The 13,844-nt window shown below is 55.1% G+C and overlaps 2 protein-coding genes across 2 annotated transcripts; one reads left to right on the top strand and one right to left on the bottom strand.

Moving 5' to 3' along the window:
• Positions 1-23: 23 nt before the first annotated feature.
• On the top strand, positions 24-3,138 carry LOC117650657 (anaphase-promoting complex subunit 7). Its single transcript, XM_034394218.1, has 12 exons — positions 24-95; positions 238-476; positions 582-843; positions 945-1,126; positions 1,214-1,329; positions 1,413-1,596; positions 1,672-1,875; positions 1,960-2,202; positions 2,280-2,408; positions 2,488-2,633; positions 2,706-2,862; positions 2,934-3,138. Exons 2-12 carry the CDS (start codon positions 408-410, stop codon positions 2,994-2,996), a joined length of 1,755 nt encoding a protein of 584 aa, XP_034250109.1. The 5' UTR covers positions 24-95; positions 238-407; the 3' UTR covers positions 2,997-3,138.
• A 148-nt stretch (positions 3,139-3,286) lies between these two features.
• Positions 3,287-4,995, bottom strand: LOC117650658 (60S ribosomal protein L7a). The gene is made up of 5 exons (XM_034394219.1): positions 4,842-4,995; positions 4,219-4,336; positions 3,995-4,144; positions 3,579-3,922; positions 3,287-3,494 (listed from the first exon to the last, which is right to left on the bottom strand). The coding sequence occupies exons 1-5, from the start codon at positions 4,854-4,856 to the stop codon at positions 3,312-3,314; spliced, it is 810 nt and encodes a 269-aa protein (XP_034250110.1). The 5' UTR covers positions 4,857-4,995; the 3' UTR covers positions 3,287-3,311.
• Between the last annotated feature and the right edge of the window lie 8,849 nt (positions 4,996-13,844).

Genomic DNA, 13,844 nt, shown 5'->3' with positions numbered 1-13,844 from the left:
GCGGACAATATCACCAACTGCAGCGCAAAATCTGAGACATTCTAGGAAGTTGAAGTGGCGTGTCTAAAAGAAACAACAGAATCCTAAGCCTTACAGTTCAGTTTTTAATTTATGACATTTTATTTTCCTTTCAACAATAGCCCAACAACCATAAAATTTTTTGAAGCTATTTTGAGTTGATGTTGTGGTAGAGATTTTCAACAAACAAAACAAAACTGTTGTTTCTTTCCTTTCTAGTTGACGAGTTCACTGACAGAAGGGTAGAAGTGAAAAGGTTAAGTTCGTGTAGAACTCTTTGTTTTTCTCAATTAATTGAGTTGATATTAAGGATAAGTCTCTCTTAAAGACTTGGATACCAACCATTTAGTGGTGTCTGGTAATGTCTAAATCCACTTGAACTCTCCATCATGTCGTGCGTCCACGACCACGTAAAGCTTCTATACGATCAACAGTTGTATTCTAACGTCGTCGCCCTGGTAAGCTGTTACAAATAGTCGCCAAACAACAGTAATAATTTATGTAGCCTGCGATGCTCTTTAGTAATTAAGTCCGTTTCATCATTTTTGTGTGTGTGTGAACAGGGAAGCCTAGTGCTAACAGTGAATGACCATGCACTGGATTCTCCCCTTCTGCCCTCAAGACTACAGTCATACACTTGCTATGCAGAGTCTTTATTTCAAACCGGCCAATACAGAAAAGCTGAAAGAGTCTACAAAAAAGTTCAGCAGCTGAAAAAATCTGTATTAAAGACCAAATCTGGATCATCATCTGTTCAAACCAACAAAACCCCATCACAGCCGACAACGCCAACTGAAAGTCAACGAGAAAGCATGGCTGATGTTGGTAAGACGAGCTGAATCCATTAAATGTTCTTTTAAGCACTTTATTATTTTAGTGTGTGGTTGTTTCAAATTTTACTTATAATTTTATCTCTTTCCTTCCAGACATCAAGTACCAACTGCACCTCTGTCAGGTCCAGCAGAGACAACATCACACTGCCATGAATACTCTGCAGTCTATACCAGCGAAGCAACGTACAGCTAAAGTTCACATGGCTCTGGCCAAGTTATTTCATGACCAAGGCCACTGCCGAGCTGCGATTGGGGCTTATAAAGAAGTTCTGCGGGTTGGTTCATTTTGCTGCCCGTGTGTTAGTACTGTGTAAGTTAGTACTGTGTATTTGAACTCTCCCAAATTTTTCTCTCCATTTCAGGAATGTCCTTTAGCACTAGAAGCAGCTGAGGGCTTATTACAACTGGGAATGAAAGGTATTGAAGTTAATTCACTCATGATTGATGGTATGTCTTCCATGAATTGCCAACTGGATTGGTAAGTCTTTCAATATTGTTTGTGGTGTTTGATTAAGTAAAAATAAAATTATATTCTATCTGTATTTTTTCTTTGTATTGCAGGCTGAACAATTGGGTTAAAGCTCATGCCTATTTGCACAGTCAAGAGTACACCCAAGCAATCCAAGCTTTCCGTAATCTTGATGAGCGTACATCATTGAGAGACAATGTTAACATTCTTGTGCCCCTTGGAGAGAGTTATTATTACTATGGTGATAATGCAAACGCAGCTTTAGTCCTTCAAAGGGTATGTATTTGTTTAGTGGGCTCAAGAAATAAATTTTTGTTCATTTGTTAATTATTTGTTGTTTTGTCTCTGAAGGCTCATGCTATGGAACCTCTCCAAAGGGGTCTGGACATCCTTAGTTGCATTCTTGCTAAAGAACGTCAAATGCGTGAATTGCAAAGATTAGTTGCTCCATTGCAAATGTCACCCGAAGTTAATGGTCCTGAGCCATGGATTGCTTTAGCTTATAGCCTTTTTGCTGCTGGAAAGCACACTAAAGCAGCCTATTTTGCTCAAAAGGTATATACTAATACAATTTCATTTCTTTCTCATTTAAAATCAACTTATGTCTTTTGGTCGAGGATAAAACAAAATTCTTTTTAGGCATGTATGATTGCTCCACGACATGTTGAAGCTCTTCTTCTGAAAGGACAGATTCTTCTTGAGCTGAAAAAACATCCCGAGGCTGTTAGTCATTTTCGAGATGCTCAACAAATTTGTTGTCATCGCTATGAGCCCCACAAAGGATTGGTTGATTGCTATGTTGCTATGCTCAGATTCCGAGAAGCTCTCACTATTGCATGCAGTGCTGTAAAGCAACTTGGCCAAACTCCAAGGTCTTTGACTGTAAGCTGTCTTTACTCCACTTAACTTTGGTTTTCAATCCTCCTTTCTCTTTTATTTACACAACCCTTCTCTTCCAGTTGTATGCATCTGTCCTCATGAAAGACCCTGTAAGTGTCCCAAAGGCCAAAACCCTCCTAGAGAAAGCACTGATGCTTGATCAATTATTTCTTCCTGCTGTTTACCTTTTAGCAGAGCTTTACGAACAGGTATATTTACCAAACTATGTTAGACTTGAAATATCAATATGCTCTCGGAGCGCATTTTTAATTTCAATTTCTTTAAAAGGAAATGACTTTGGAGCTGGCTATTGCTCTCTTAGAGAAGCAGGTGGCACTGAGACCCACTTGTAAGCTTCATCAGATGCTTGGAGATCTACTAGCCCGTGTCCATGAAGAAGAAAAGGCATTAGACCACTATGCCATTGCCCTCAAGTAAGTGCCCAAATGTTCCACTATAATAACTGTTTGTGCCTACGTTTTCCCTGTAACTAACTTCTGCTACAGCCTGGATCCCAATAACCGAAGGGCACTTGAAGGTATGCATCGGATTGATAACTCCTCTAGTAAATTGGACTCCACCTATTACATGCCTGTTGGTGAAGAAGAAAATGCAGACACTACGTATGATACTGGTGGAGATGTAGCGGACTCAGATAATGAGGTAAATCATCTGAAAATCTTATTAAAGTCTGTGAAGTTGTACTAGGCTCTGTACCATAATTTTGATTCCAGAATGAAGTTGATGAAAGTGACCCTGAGGCTGTCTGGTCAGATTTGGACATTGGAATGCATTAAGAGTAGTGACTTTCACTTGATTAAATTAATTGCTAATGACTGCCATTCTCCGTAAGACATGTAAAATAATTTGCAACTGTTGTTGCCAGTGATAATTACAGTACTTCAAATATTAATTCCAATAAAGGATTAAGTAACTAATTGATTTGCATTTTCCTACCCTGATAAACCTTACTTAGATCCACAACTGGATGTCTCCATCTAGTAAATATAATTAATGTGCCAAACATGTTTTCAATTCAGATAGAAAGCATGAATGCAGTTGGATGGGTTTGAGTAAGGAAAAGAAATAATTTTACATAGTTCTTTATTACTTTAGCCCTGCTTCTGGGCCATTTCCTTCTGCTTACTCCTTTCCAACTTGGCAATCTTGGCAGCAGACTTTGAGCCAAGCACACCACCGCCCCAGTGTTTTCTGATTTCTTCAGACCGGTCGTTGAAGTTAGTCTTCACAGTCTCAACCAGTTTGGAGAACTGTGCCCGATCACCAGATTCAACCTAGACAAAAAATAAAACAGTTATGTTGAGGCAGAAACAGAAAACACCTCAGACAGTACCACATCATAAGAACATGACATTTACCTGGGTCAAGCAAAGAGCAGCACAAGTCTTGCGGTTAACAACAACACCAAGACGGGCCTTGCCCTTCACAATGCAGTAAGGCACTCCCATCTTGCGGCAGAGGGCAGGTAAGAAGACGACGAGTTCGATGGGCTCTACATCATTGGCAATGCACACAAGCTGAGCCTTCTTCTGTTCAACTAGCTTGACAACAGTGTTGATGCCAGAACGGACAGTGTTGGGTCTCTTGGTGGGGGAGTCCTCCTTAGTGGCAACCTTCTTTTCAGCACGAGCTTGGAGACGAGCTTTCTTGGCAGCAGCAGTCTCAGGGCGGTACTTGTCAAGCATCTTGAAAATGGAGACAGCTGAAAGAGAACTTGATAAGAAACCCAACAAGGCAACACTAGGCCTAAATAAATGTGGATAAGGCATCATACCTGTCTGCTTGTCCAAGGTCTGTGTGAACTGGTTGATTGGAGGGGGAACCTTGAGACGCTTCTGGAGGACATTCTTCTGACGCTGGATGCGGATGTACCTAGGCCAGCGCACGAAGCGGCTCAAGTCGCGAGAAGGCTGGATATCCTGACCTGAAATCAGAGACACTCAGTAGCACCGCTTCCACCTCCTCAATGTCAGTGTCAACACATGCAGAAGTACTGACCAATGCCAAAGTTCCTAGGCCTCTTCTCGAAAAGAGGGTTGACAACCTTCTTCACGTCGGGTTTCTTCACAGCCAGGGGAGCTGCGGCCACCTTCTTTCCGGTTACCTTCTTCTTGGGCTACAACAAATTAAAAAAACTAGGTTATGGTGGGACAACACATGAGCAGCAAAACATACCGAAGGTGGGGTAAAAAACTCTGCCAGCTAAGAGAAAATGAAAGTTCTTTGCGGGACATGCAGGTAATCACTGACGTGTCGCGTCAGAAGAAAACTTAACGCAAAAAGGGCAAAAGGACCTACTGCCTCTATAATATCGCAAACCGGCAGCGGCGTAGGTTAGGATGAAATGGTAAAATTAAACAGAGAACGAGGGATATAACACAGCAACCCTCAGAATGTAGTGAACAGTACAACAATAAAACGAAAACTGACACGGGTAAAATGCAAACCACACGACAGGCACACCGGGAATGTAAAATAGGGGACTTGGGAGTGAAACGCTTCAACGTGGATTCATCACAAACGAAGGGGACTGGGAAACAATAATAAAACGCAAGTGGGCGAAAATCAGCACGGCAAGAAATAAGGGAACTAGGAGACGGGAATATCGAGATCAGACTTGCCTTCTTTTGGACCATTTTGATTGAGGGATGAACCCGGTTGAAATAGATTAATTTCAACGACAGCAGGCCTCTCGCCCTGCCGCTAAAGCCACTACAAACTGAAAGACGGAAGATGGGCGATGATTCCTTTTCTTTCCGGATGTGAGCTCCTCGTTGGCAGTGGAAGCGAGGCGAGGGGTTGTGGCCAGCGGACAGGGCGGACGCGAGTCGGGCTCACCAACATGTACAAAATTCAATTTGCGCGCTCGGTTTGAAATAGAAGCAGAGCTAATGCTACTTAGCATTGTTTTTGAAACAAAATGGAAATCCTTTTAAATTGAAATCGTAACGTCTGGACTAGGGAGATCCTCCATGGTTCTAGGAGACGTCGTCACATACAACCAAGTTGGTTGTCCCTAACGTCGCCGTCTCGTGTAGTTCCTCGACTGACCACAACGGGATACTAGGGGTCGCTGCTACTCCTATCGCCCCCCTCCCCCGCTCCTCCCCCCGCCCCCCTCCCCCGCTCCTCCCCCCGCCCCCACTACCACACCAAACACTCGTTTCAAAACAAGTCAGTCTGTCTGTGTGCATACACTGAGGCGGTTGTGGTTTAAATCAGAAGTGCTTCAAATTAATAGATCACCGCTCTGTGGAACCGTTGACGCGTTATTACAATATTTGGTGCTGTGTCTTTGTTTCCCTTGAGTGATACCTTTCATGTTCGTGCATTAGTGTCAAAAGTGATACTTCGTGTTGTGTGATGTGTTCAATGCTGTGGAAGTGAACCGAACCATGCTTTCAAACAAGTCATATGGTGAACGCAAATTTTATTCTCTCCCCGAGGAGTATTCCTCGCGGGGATCTAAGGTTCGTCATGCCAACTCGAAGAAGAGCGAGGACACGGTCAAGCTGATAAAATACATTGATGACAACATCATTGGAAAGAACACGAGCTTCTGCGGCCCGTTCGGCAGGAGGAAAGGTTAGTCGTCCTGTGTCCGTGGTATACATAACCCCGTCCCTACACAGAAAACATGATACGATGCAACTGACCTCATCACTACTCCTACAGGTTGTCAACGCTGTGAATAAAGTCTACAATTGTTTTTTTTTTTAAATGTTCATTATCAATAAGAATTCTTTGCTTTATTCATGCACTCATTGCTTTATTTCACACAAATCTAGTTACAGGCCTACTTCATATAAAAGTATGACGAGCGAAATTTAGTGAGTTTGAAACGTTGAATAAGTAGACCACTAGATCTACATAACGTATCTTATCCTTGTGGCAATAGCTTGTATCGTGGGATGTTCTGGTTGTACTGGACTTTTCATTCGCAGTAATGTGTCCGGTCAAAAAGTGTGTTAAGAACGTATTCCCCTCCTGTTAACTTTCTTTTAAAAGTCAAGTCTTGGGCCTATGTTTCACTATGCTGCACCAAACGAGTCCATGGGTACCACATGTGTGTGTCGTGGATACTGCGTGTGTGAACTAATTTTAAGAAAACGCCTATAACTTCTTTTTTTTTTTTTTGTGGAGGGGTACTAACAGAGTCAAGCCCTTTTCTGCAAGTGAGCACACAGCGTGGCAGGGTTTAGATTAAATGGCTGGAAGGCGGGGGAAGTCCCTTGAGTCCGTGCTGCTGGAGGGGCGGTGCGGGCGGGGCACTGGCCGGCCGCAGCAGCTGGACTGATCCCCATCCCACCGCACGATCCGCTCGACACCCTCGGCGGGGCGCGGCGCGGCGTACTCTCCAGAGCCCTGGCAGCAACCCGCCGGCATGTTGGCGCTCTCCTGGCCGGTCAAGAGGCTCGCGAGGCTCGCCGAAGTGGCCGAGCCGCCACGCCGCCTTCGCCTCCGAGTGACGCAGAGTGACGAATGCGGCATCGCGGCCTTGGGGGTCGCCGCCTCGTCAGATTAAGGATCGGAGCACGCGCATCCCTGAATGAATGATGCGGGCGCGAAAGCGGGGCCACGGGGTACCTTGGGTGCACATCTCGGTGTAGTACACTGTAGTACACTGTAGTACACTGTGGCAAACCGAGAGCAACGGCTGTGTGACGCTGTCGACTGATTCCGAGGACCGCCTTCTTCGCTCTGTCTCTCTCGCACTCGTGGGGCCGGTCTCCCGATTTGCTCTCTATATGGAGCACCCCGATGGAGCACCCCGATGGAGCGCCCCGATGGAGCGCCCCGATGGAGCGCCCCGATGGAGCGCCCCGATGGAGCGCCCCGATGGAGCGCCCCGATGGAGAGTCCCGGTGGAGCACCGCGGTGACGTCACAGGGGCGAAGTCGGTCAAGGACGCTCCCGCCAACGCGCACGTGCGGCGCCCCATCCCCCGCGTCCCCCTGCAGGGCATGGAGGGCCTGGATCGGGTGGCTTTTTGGACAGGCCGGGCGCGAGGCTGGCGAGGCTGGCTAGGCGCAGGCTGTCCGTGGCCGCGGAGGGGCGGCGGAAGCGCGGAGGGGGTGGTGTGGTGCGGGGGGAGCGCTTCCTGAAACTTCCCCGCGATGGACACGGCGCGGTACGGCGGCGGCCGTTTGGCCTTGGCCGGCCTTGGCGCTGCGCCGGGCCGCCCTGCCGCCCAGCCTCTGCCGCGCCTATCTGCCACGCTGTCTGGAAAGCTGTGTCGCCCATTGGGACGCGGCGCGGTGGCCCGTTGGCGCGGCCTGCGGCCTGCCGGCGAGCGCAGCGTGTTGAGCTCATCCTGCTGCGGAGGCTTAGAGCCTGGACGGCGACGGTGACCTGACCCGGCGGTGACCCAGCGACGACCCACATGGGGGAATGGTCGAGCGAGGATGCAGCTTGACGGCGCCCCGGCGTGCCGGACTGCCTGCCTCGGCGTGCCGGACCGGATGTGGGACGCGGCCTGGGCGGCGGAGGCAAGGCGGAGGCGGTGCCTGGGGAACTGGCCGCGGTTCGCCGCTTGGCCGCTTTGCCGTCCAGGTGCTAAAGGCCCGAGGAGCGCCGCGTGATTAGCAGGGCCGCATAGCCGCCCGGCGGCGCGGGGCAAACGCCGTCCGAGTGATCCCCGAATAGGTCGCAAAGCGAAGCAGACGATTGTCTAGCGCCCCGCCGCCCCGCCGCCCCGCCGCCCCGCGTCGCGTCCGCTCGTGTCCCCCGCCTCGACGGCCGTGACGCTGAAGCGCGCTGAAGGGGACGCCAATGGGCGCCACTTAAGGCGATTGACTTGTCTTCCGGAATTCGCGTAACGCTGTTAAAGGGATTGGATCGCGGTGACGCACGCCACGCGGCGCAACGCGGGGCAGGCTTGGCAGCTTGGCAGGTTTGGCGGTGGCCGCGTACAACGCGTGGTGTCGCCGTCGCCCGTGCCGACACGTAGCGGGCCTGGAGGTCGACGTTCGTGCCAAAGCTGCGTCAACATCCACCGTGGCGGGCCACTCAGAGAAATTGGAAACCAAACCTGGTGCGATTCGGTATCGGTACGCACGCCAAGCCACGCCAGCCAAGCCAGCCACGCCCGTGGCCGCGCCAGCCACGACGCCAAGCCAAACAAACGGCAGCACCCGGTGGGTGGGGCGCCGAGGGGCCGAGGGGCGGGCACGACCAGCACGACCGCAGGCACTCGGGTCGCCCGTTGCCGAGTCCGCAGCCCCGCTGTCCCGCAGCTGACCCAAACCGACGGTCGCATTGTCGCATTTCGCCGCCTTTCGCTGCCGGAGTCCCAGACAGCCCCAGACGGGTTGCTCGTTACTGCCGTCCGCTTTGATGAGCAATAACTCCACTGGCAGCGACAGCCAGCAGCCAGCTCGGTCCAGCGCGACCCGACCCGAACCGCCACTGTGCTTTACATTCGGCCGCAGAGGGAACAGCTCCGTACAGCCGGCCGGCTAAATTGCGCGAGTTTAAAAATTACGACCCGGCATGATGATGGTTCGACTCCAAGACACCCTTGCCTGTGCGCGGACCACGCGACCCAGCCAGCCAATAGAGCATGGGCAGTGGGCTTTTTGGAAGTCACTAGCGGTGATGGGACCCAGAACGTTCTCTACTCACTGGGGATCAATCTCGCGGGAAGCTTGAATTTCGACGTCTTTCCTACGATATATCTACGATTTAAGCGGAGGTTATCACTCGCCCACGAATTTATTGGCATTCGTGCCTTACAGGAACATGGATTCATTGAAAATTTTAGGACTTCATCACGTGAAACAAATAAAAGCTATGCAGTTGGAGGTTATGGACGGTTGTGTACTGCTTGTTGCCTACCCAGCAGGCGCTATCGCTGGGGGTCCTACTTTCATTAAGGCCAAAGTTTGATGAAGCAATCTTAACACTCTCCAGCAACTTCTATGCGTGCTTCGATGCCTACCAATGCCCTCTAGGCATCTTTGCAACATTTATCTTCTTTCAGCAGTAAACACCATGCCTTACAAAAAGGGGAGCATTTGAATGTTCCCGCTCAATGATCCCCAGTGAAACCTTCACTTGTCTCGATGTGCCCATGCCCTATCGGAGCGTCTAGCGCCCGGCGGCCAGGCCTGCCCGCCGAACGCGCTTGTCGCGCGGGACTGCCTACCCCGCAGCCTGCAGGCGCTCCAGCTCGCTCCAGCCGAGGGCGCTGCACGGCCCGCTGGCGGCGCGGCAGCCGGCGGCAGCTGTCGGAGGCGGAAGTGTCGGCGCTCTCGGCCTGCGAGCTGCCAACTAGTGCCGCGGCCGGTGCCAGAATGGTGGGCATCGTTTTCGGATTGAGTCCGGAAGGCTTTGCATTGCTTTGCATCGCTCTGCATGCATCACCGCATCAAGGGGCCCAAGTGCGGCCTCTGGATCTGGCCCATTTCGCTGTCGGCGGGGTCGGGCAGGTGGTTCGCGCCTCGCCGCGCCGCGCCGCGCGGTGGCGGATCGTTAATCCTCACCACTGGCGCGGCGCCCAGAAGCTTTTAGCTTTGAAACGCCCTGCCCAAAATGAGTCCGCCGCCAAGCCGCCCCGGCCGCCAGGGCCCTGACCCTCCTAATGAGTCTCGTTTGCCCTGGCCGCGCTGGCGCCGGCCGCCCTGGCCCACTAGATTGAGTCGGAGCACTGGTTGCTGCACCCGCACCAACACGCCCTCACACTCGCGCGCGCACTCGACACACACGCCGGTCTGTGTGCCAACGCGCGTTTGCCGAAGTGTTTGCCAGTGCGCGATTGTTTACGGGTAAACTTGCCTTCGCCTGCCCGCCCTGGCGGCGTGGCGCCCGCACCACCTGCCAGGGTGCAGGGGCGTGTCGGGGCGTGCACTGACGGTGTGACGGGCCGCCCCGCCCCGCCCTGCCCCCGGAACGCCCGGACTCGATCGACGACTCACATGCCCGTTGAGGCTCGCTGATTCTGATCAGCACTTTCGTCGCCCTTTCTGCGAGAGAGAAAGAGCCATCAAAGAACTGTTCGGCGGTGCGTCGGCGCGGCCGGCTTGGCAGTGTAGCGCGTGGCGCCGCGCGGCCGAGGAAGAAGCCCTTGCGAGTTGATTGAGGCTGTCCTCGGAAAACAAAGAAAGGACTGCCGCCGCGTCCTTCCTCGCCACTTCCACCGGGGACAACGACTTGGGCCAGCCGTTTACACTGTATCTGCCCGGACCGCGGGCGCGTAGGATTGAGCGAGGTTGTGGGAAACGGGTGGTCGCCTAGGCTGGCCAGGCCGAGGGCTGCTGGCCGCTGGGCTGGCCGTTCTGGGCATGCCGGCCGCGCCGCGGGGCCTCCAGTTCTTGTTTGTCTCCAAGAGGTCGGCGTGCGAGGCGCGCGGGACGCGGGACAAGTTCGGTGGCCTTTTCTCCTTGGGCCGATACAGTGTCAAAATACGCGAGCCGGTTTGGCATTTGGTTCCGGCTGGCCCTGGCCCTGGCGCTGGTCCGCGGCCCTTTATCGTTGCACGGCTTCCTTATCGTCCGGCGGCGGCGCGCGGCAGCGTGTGGCAGCGTGCCCGTCGTTGGCATAAATTAATTTTCCGTTCGGCCGATGCGTGTCCCGCCGCGGCCACAGGCAGCTGACCGATTCCGAGAGTGGTTTGCGTCGCTCCGTCTCTTTTGAACTTCTGGACCGCCCCGTACAGGTGCGAGAGAGACGGAGCGGCAAAACGACTCTCAGAATCAGTCTGCAGAGGCTGCAGGAGGCGTGCAGATGTCTCCTGCATAATGCATACACTGTCGATAAAGTCGGTGCCAGCCGAGTCAACGCGTGGCAGCGGTGGGACCTCCGTCAAGAACCAAGTCCTTCTTCTCCGCGCACGGGCAATGCCGCGCTGTTCCACGCCACGCAGTGCACAGTCCGTTCCGGCCCGCTGTGTGCTCAGTAACAGCCAGGGGTCCCGAACACACATATGTATCGCTGTGCACAGTGTGTGCTGCAGCGTGCTCAAGGTCAACAGCTGAGCCGTGTTGGTGTTGGCGGGACTCTATTCACGGGGTGCGTTTGGCTCGGCCGCGCGTTCGAGCATGGTATCAAGCTTTGTCCACAGGTTGGAAAACAAGTTGCCTTTCCGTCTCCTGGCGGGCGCGCCCGCATTCGTGTCTCGATTCTTTGATTCTTATTTTTCCGTGAGTCCTTTTCGGCGCTCTGCGGAGGCGAGCCGCGAGCCCGGCGCCATTTCGTCCGAAGTGAAACCCACGCGGGGCGTCGCGGGGCGTCGCGGGGCGAGGCGAATGGGTCTGGGGGGTCAGAGGTTGCCTCTCTGCACGCTGCCGCGCTCTGGGCCGGAAAGACCCTGCGCTGACGCCGGTGTGGACGCATTTCGAGTCCTATTATCCTCATTCTATTGTCGCGCTATTCGCGTGAACGGGCCTTGCCCGTGCCCGGCCCGGCCGCCAGCATCCGAGGAAGATACGAGCACGACGTCTGTCGCCACGGCTGGGCCGCGCCGGGCCACGAGTGGGGATGGCCAGCTAGGCCAGGTCCGCGGCTGCGCGCTGCTCGCCGTTCGCTGTACAGGAGCGACAAGGGAACGGTAGTGAGTGACACTGCGGCCCGCGAAGGCACGAAGACCCGCAGACCCGACCGGCTGCCGAACGTTGCGACACTGCACCAGTGCAATCTCGGCAGACAAATCTCTCTCTCTTTCTCTCTCTCGCACGTGTGGCACGGAGGCTCTGCAGGGTTGCCCTTGAGCTGCACGCGACGTTATCGAAGGCTCTTCTTGTTGTGTATTTGTTCTTTAATCTTTTCCATCGCATCCTTGCAGCCTTGGTGCGCGGGCTGCGCTGGCCTCGGCGGCCGTCCGGGGTGGTCGGGGGCGGCCGGGCCGGGCCTCGGGTCGGGGAGGCGCCTCGAAGGGGTTTCCTCCGAGCTGGAATGCACTGTGGCGGGGGGGGGGAGAGGGAGGGCGCTTGCACTGTACTTCCCGCCAAGCTGCACGGCGTGGTCGCGGTGGCGTCGCGGCGTCGCGGCGTGGCTGCGGCCGGACCGTCGTGGCGCTGCGTAGCGCTGCGCTGGTGGCGCTGGTGGCGCTGCTCGTAAAATGCGGCTATCTTGGCCGTAAAAGCCATCCTCGTTGATTCGGCGGGCCGGGCCATGGGCCGGGCCAACGCTGTGTGCAAATGTGTGCGCCGCGCGGCCGCGGTGACATAACGAGCCGCGGCCCTGCCTTCTTGCCGCCCTTCCTGGCCGTCTGTCTGTCTGTCCGTCCGTCCGTCTGTCTGTCCGTCCGTCCGTCTGTCTGTCCGTCCGTCCGTCCGTCTGCGAGGGCCTTCGATCTCGGTGCGGCGCGCTCGAGGCGCTCGAGGGCTGTTTGACGGCGGGCTCACGACGCGGGCCGAGCCGCGCCCTGCGTCTTGCCGTCTTGACGGCGGTCGTTCGGCAGAATCCCTGCGCCCCGCCCCGCGCCCCGGCCCGCGCCGGGTAACGGCCGAACACGTTGGCCAAAGCTGCCACAACTCGGGGCACGTTTGGGGAGGTCTGCGGCGTGAATAGATTCCGCTCGCTCGAAGGGCGCGCGGACAGGGTCTGTTTGCCCCCGCGCTGCTCGGCCTGCTCGGCGCGTCCTTTCATGCACGGTCGGCAAACATATCGGCGATCGAACCGAACCGAAGCGTCTGCCTGTTTGGCATCGAGATAACAGTGGCGCTGCCTTGTCTGCCTTGTCGGCCGCCACCAGCCGCCACTCGACGTCGCGGCGGGGCGTGGCGGGGCGTGCCGTGGTTGTGTGCCGTGCTAATGAGCCTGGCACCGGCACCTTGAACCCCCACGCCGTTACACGTTCACGTTACACTTTCCGCGCCGCACAAATTCGAGTGCGGAAAGACGAATGTTGCTGCTTGGCGTGGCACCGGACGGCTGGAGGGGTGTTTGAGGAAGTGCACTGCTGCCTGTGGCCGTAGGGCCTCTGTGGCCCTTGGGCTCCGCGGCCTCCGGCGGCGTTGGCGGTTTTCGGCGGCTGCCGCGCATTTCGCCCTCTTGCTGGCGTGCGCGCTTTTGGGGCTGCCCGTCCTGCGCCTTCGTCGGCACTCTGCGCTTGTTGTTTTCGCGAGGGGGATTCGCGGCGTCGGCATATTAGCCCCGGGCGGGCCGTGGTGGCCGCGCCGGCCGCGCTGGAACGGCGCGGCCCTGCCAGGCCCTGCAGGGGGCACTAATGAAGGGGGCGGGGCGGGGCCCCCCGCGTCGCGCCCAATCGAGCCCTGCCCCGCCCCAGCTGCTCACTAAAAAAAACACAGTAGGGGTGGGGGATAGGGGTTCGTCGAGGGTTCGTTGACTGGAGGTGAGGGTGTAGCCGTGTGGCCCTGTGATCAACATGGCCGTGACGTAGGTCGGTCGTTGCTCGCCTTGGAAAACTCTGGCCGGCAAGCGTAGGTGGCAACGCCGCCGGCCGTCCTTGATCGTGGTCTCGCGGGGCTGCTGGCTGGCTGGGGACCGCTGCGATGCTGCGGTGCGGAGGGCGCGGCGAAAGGCCGCAAGGACCGGCTGCTGCGACGCCGTGCGACGCCCTCCCTCGCCCGGATCGATGGCAGTGTGCATCGCCGTCCTCGTCGTCACCTTGCGCACGACCTTGGCCGTTGTGGCTTTTGTCGCGACTCGGGACGGTTCGGCCC

This window comes from Thrips palmi, unplaced genomic scaffold, assembly GCF_012932325.1.
Source record: "Thrips palmi isolate BJ-2018 unplaced genomic scaffold, TpBJ-2018v1 HiC_scaffold_5, whole genome shotgun sequence".
Classification (NCBI taxonomy): domain Eukaryota; kingdom Metazoa; phylum Arthropoda; class Insecta; order Thysanoptera; family Thripidae; genus Thrips; species Thrips palmi.
Note: the sequence above shows the minus strand (reverse complement) of the source record. Positions and strands in the feature narration are given on the sequence as shown.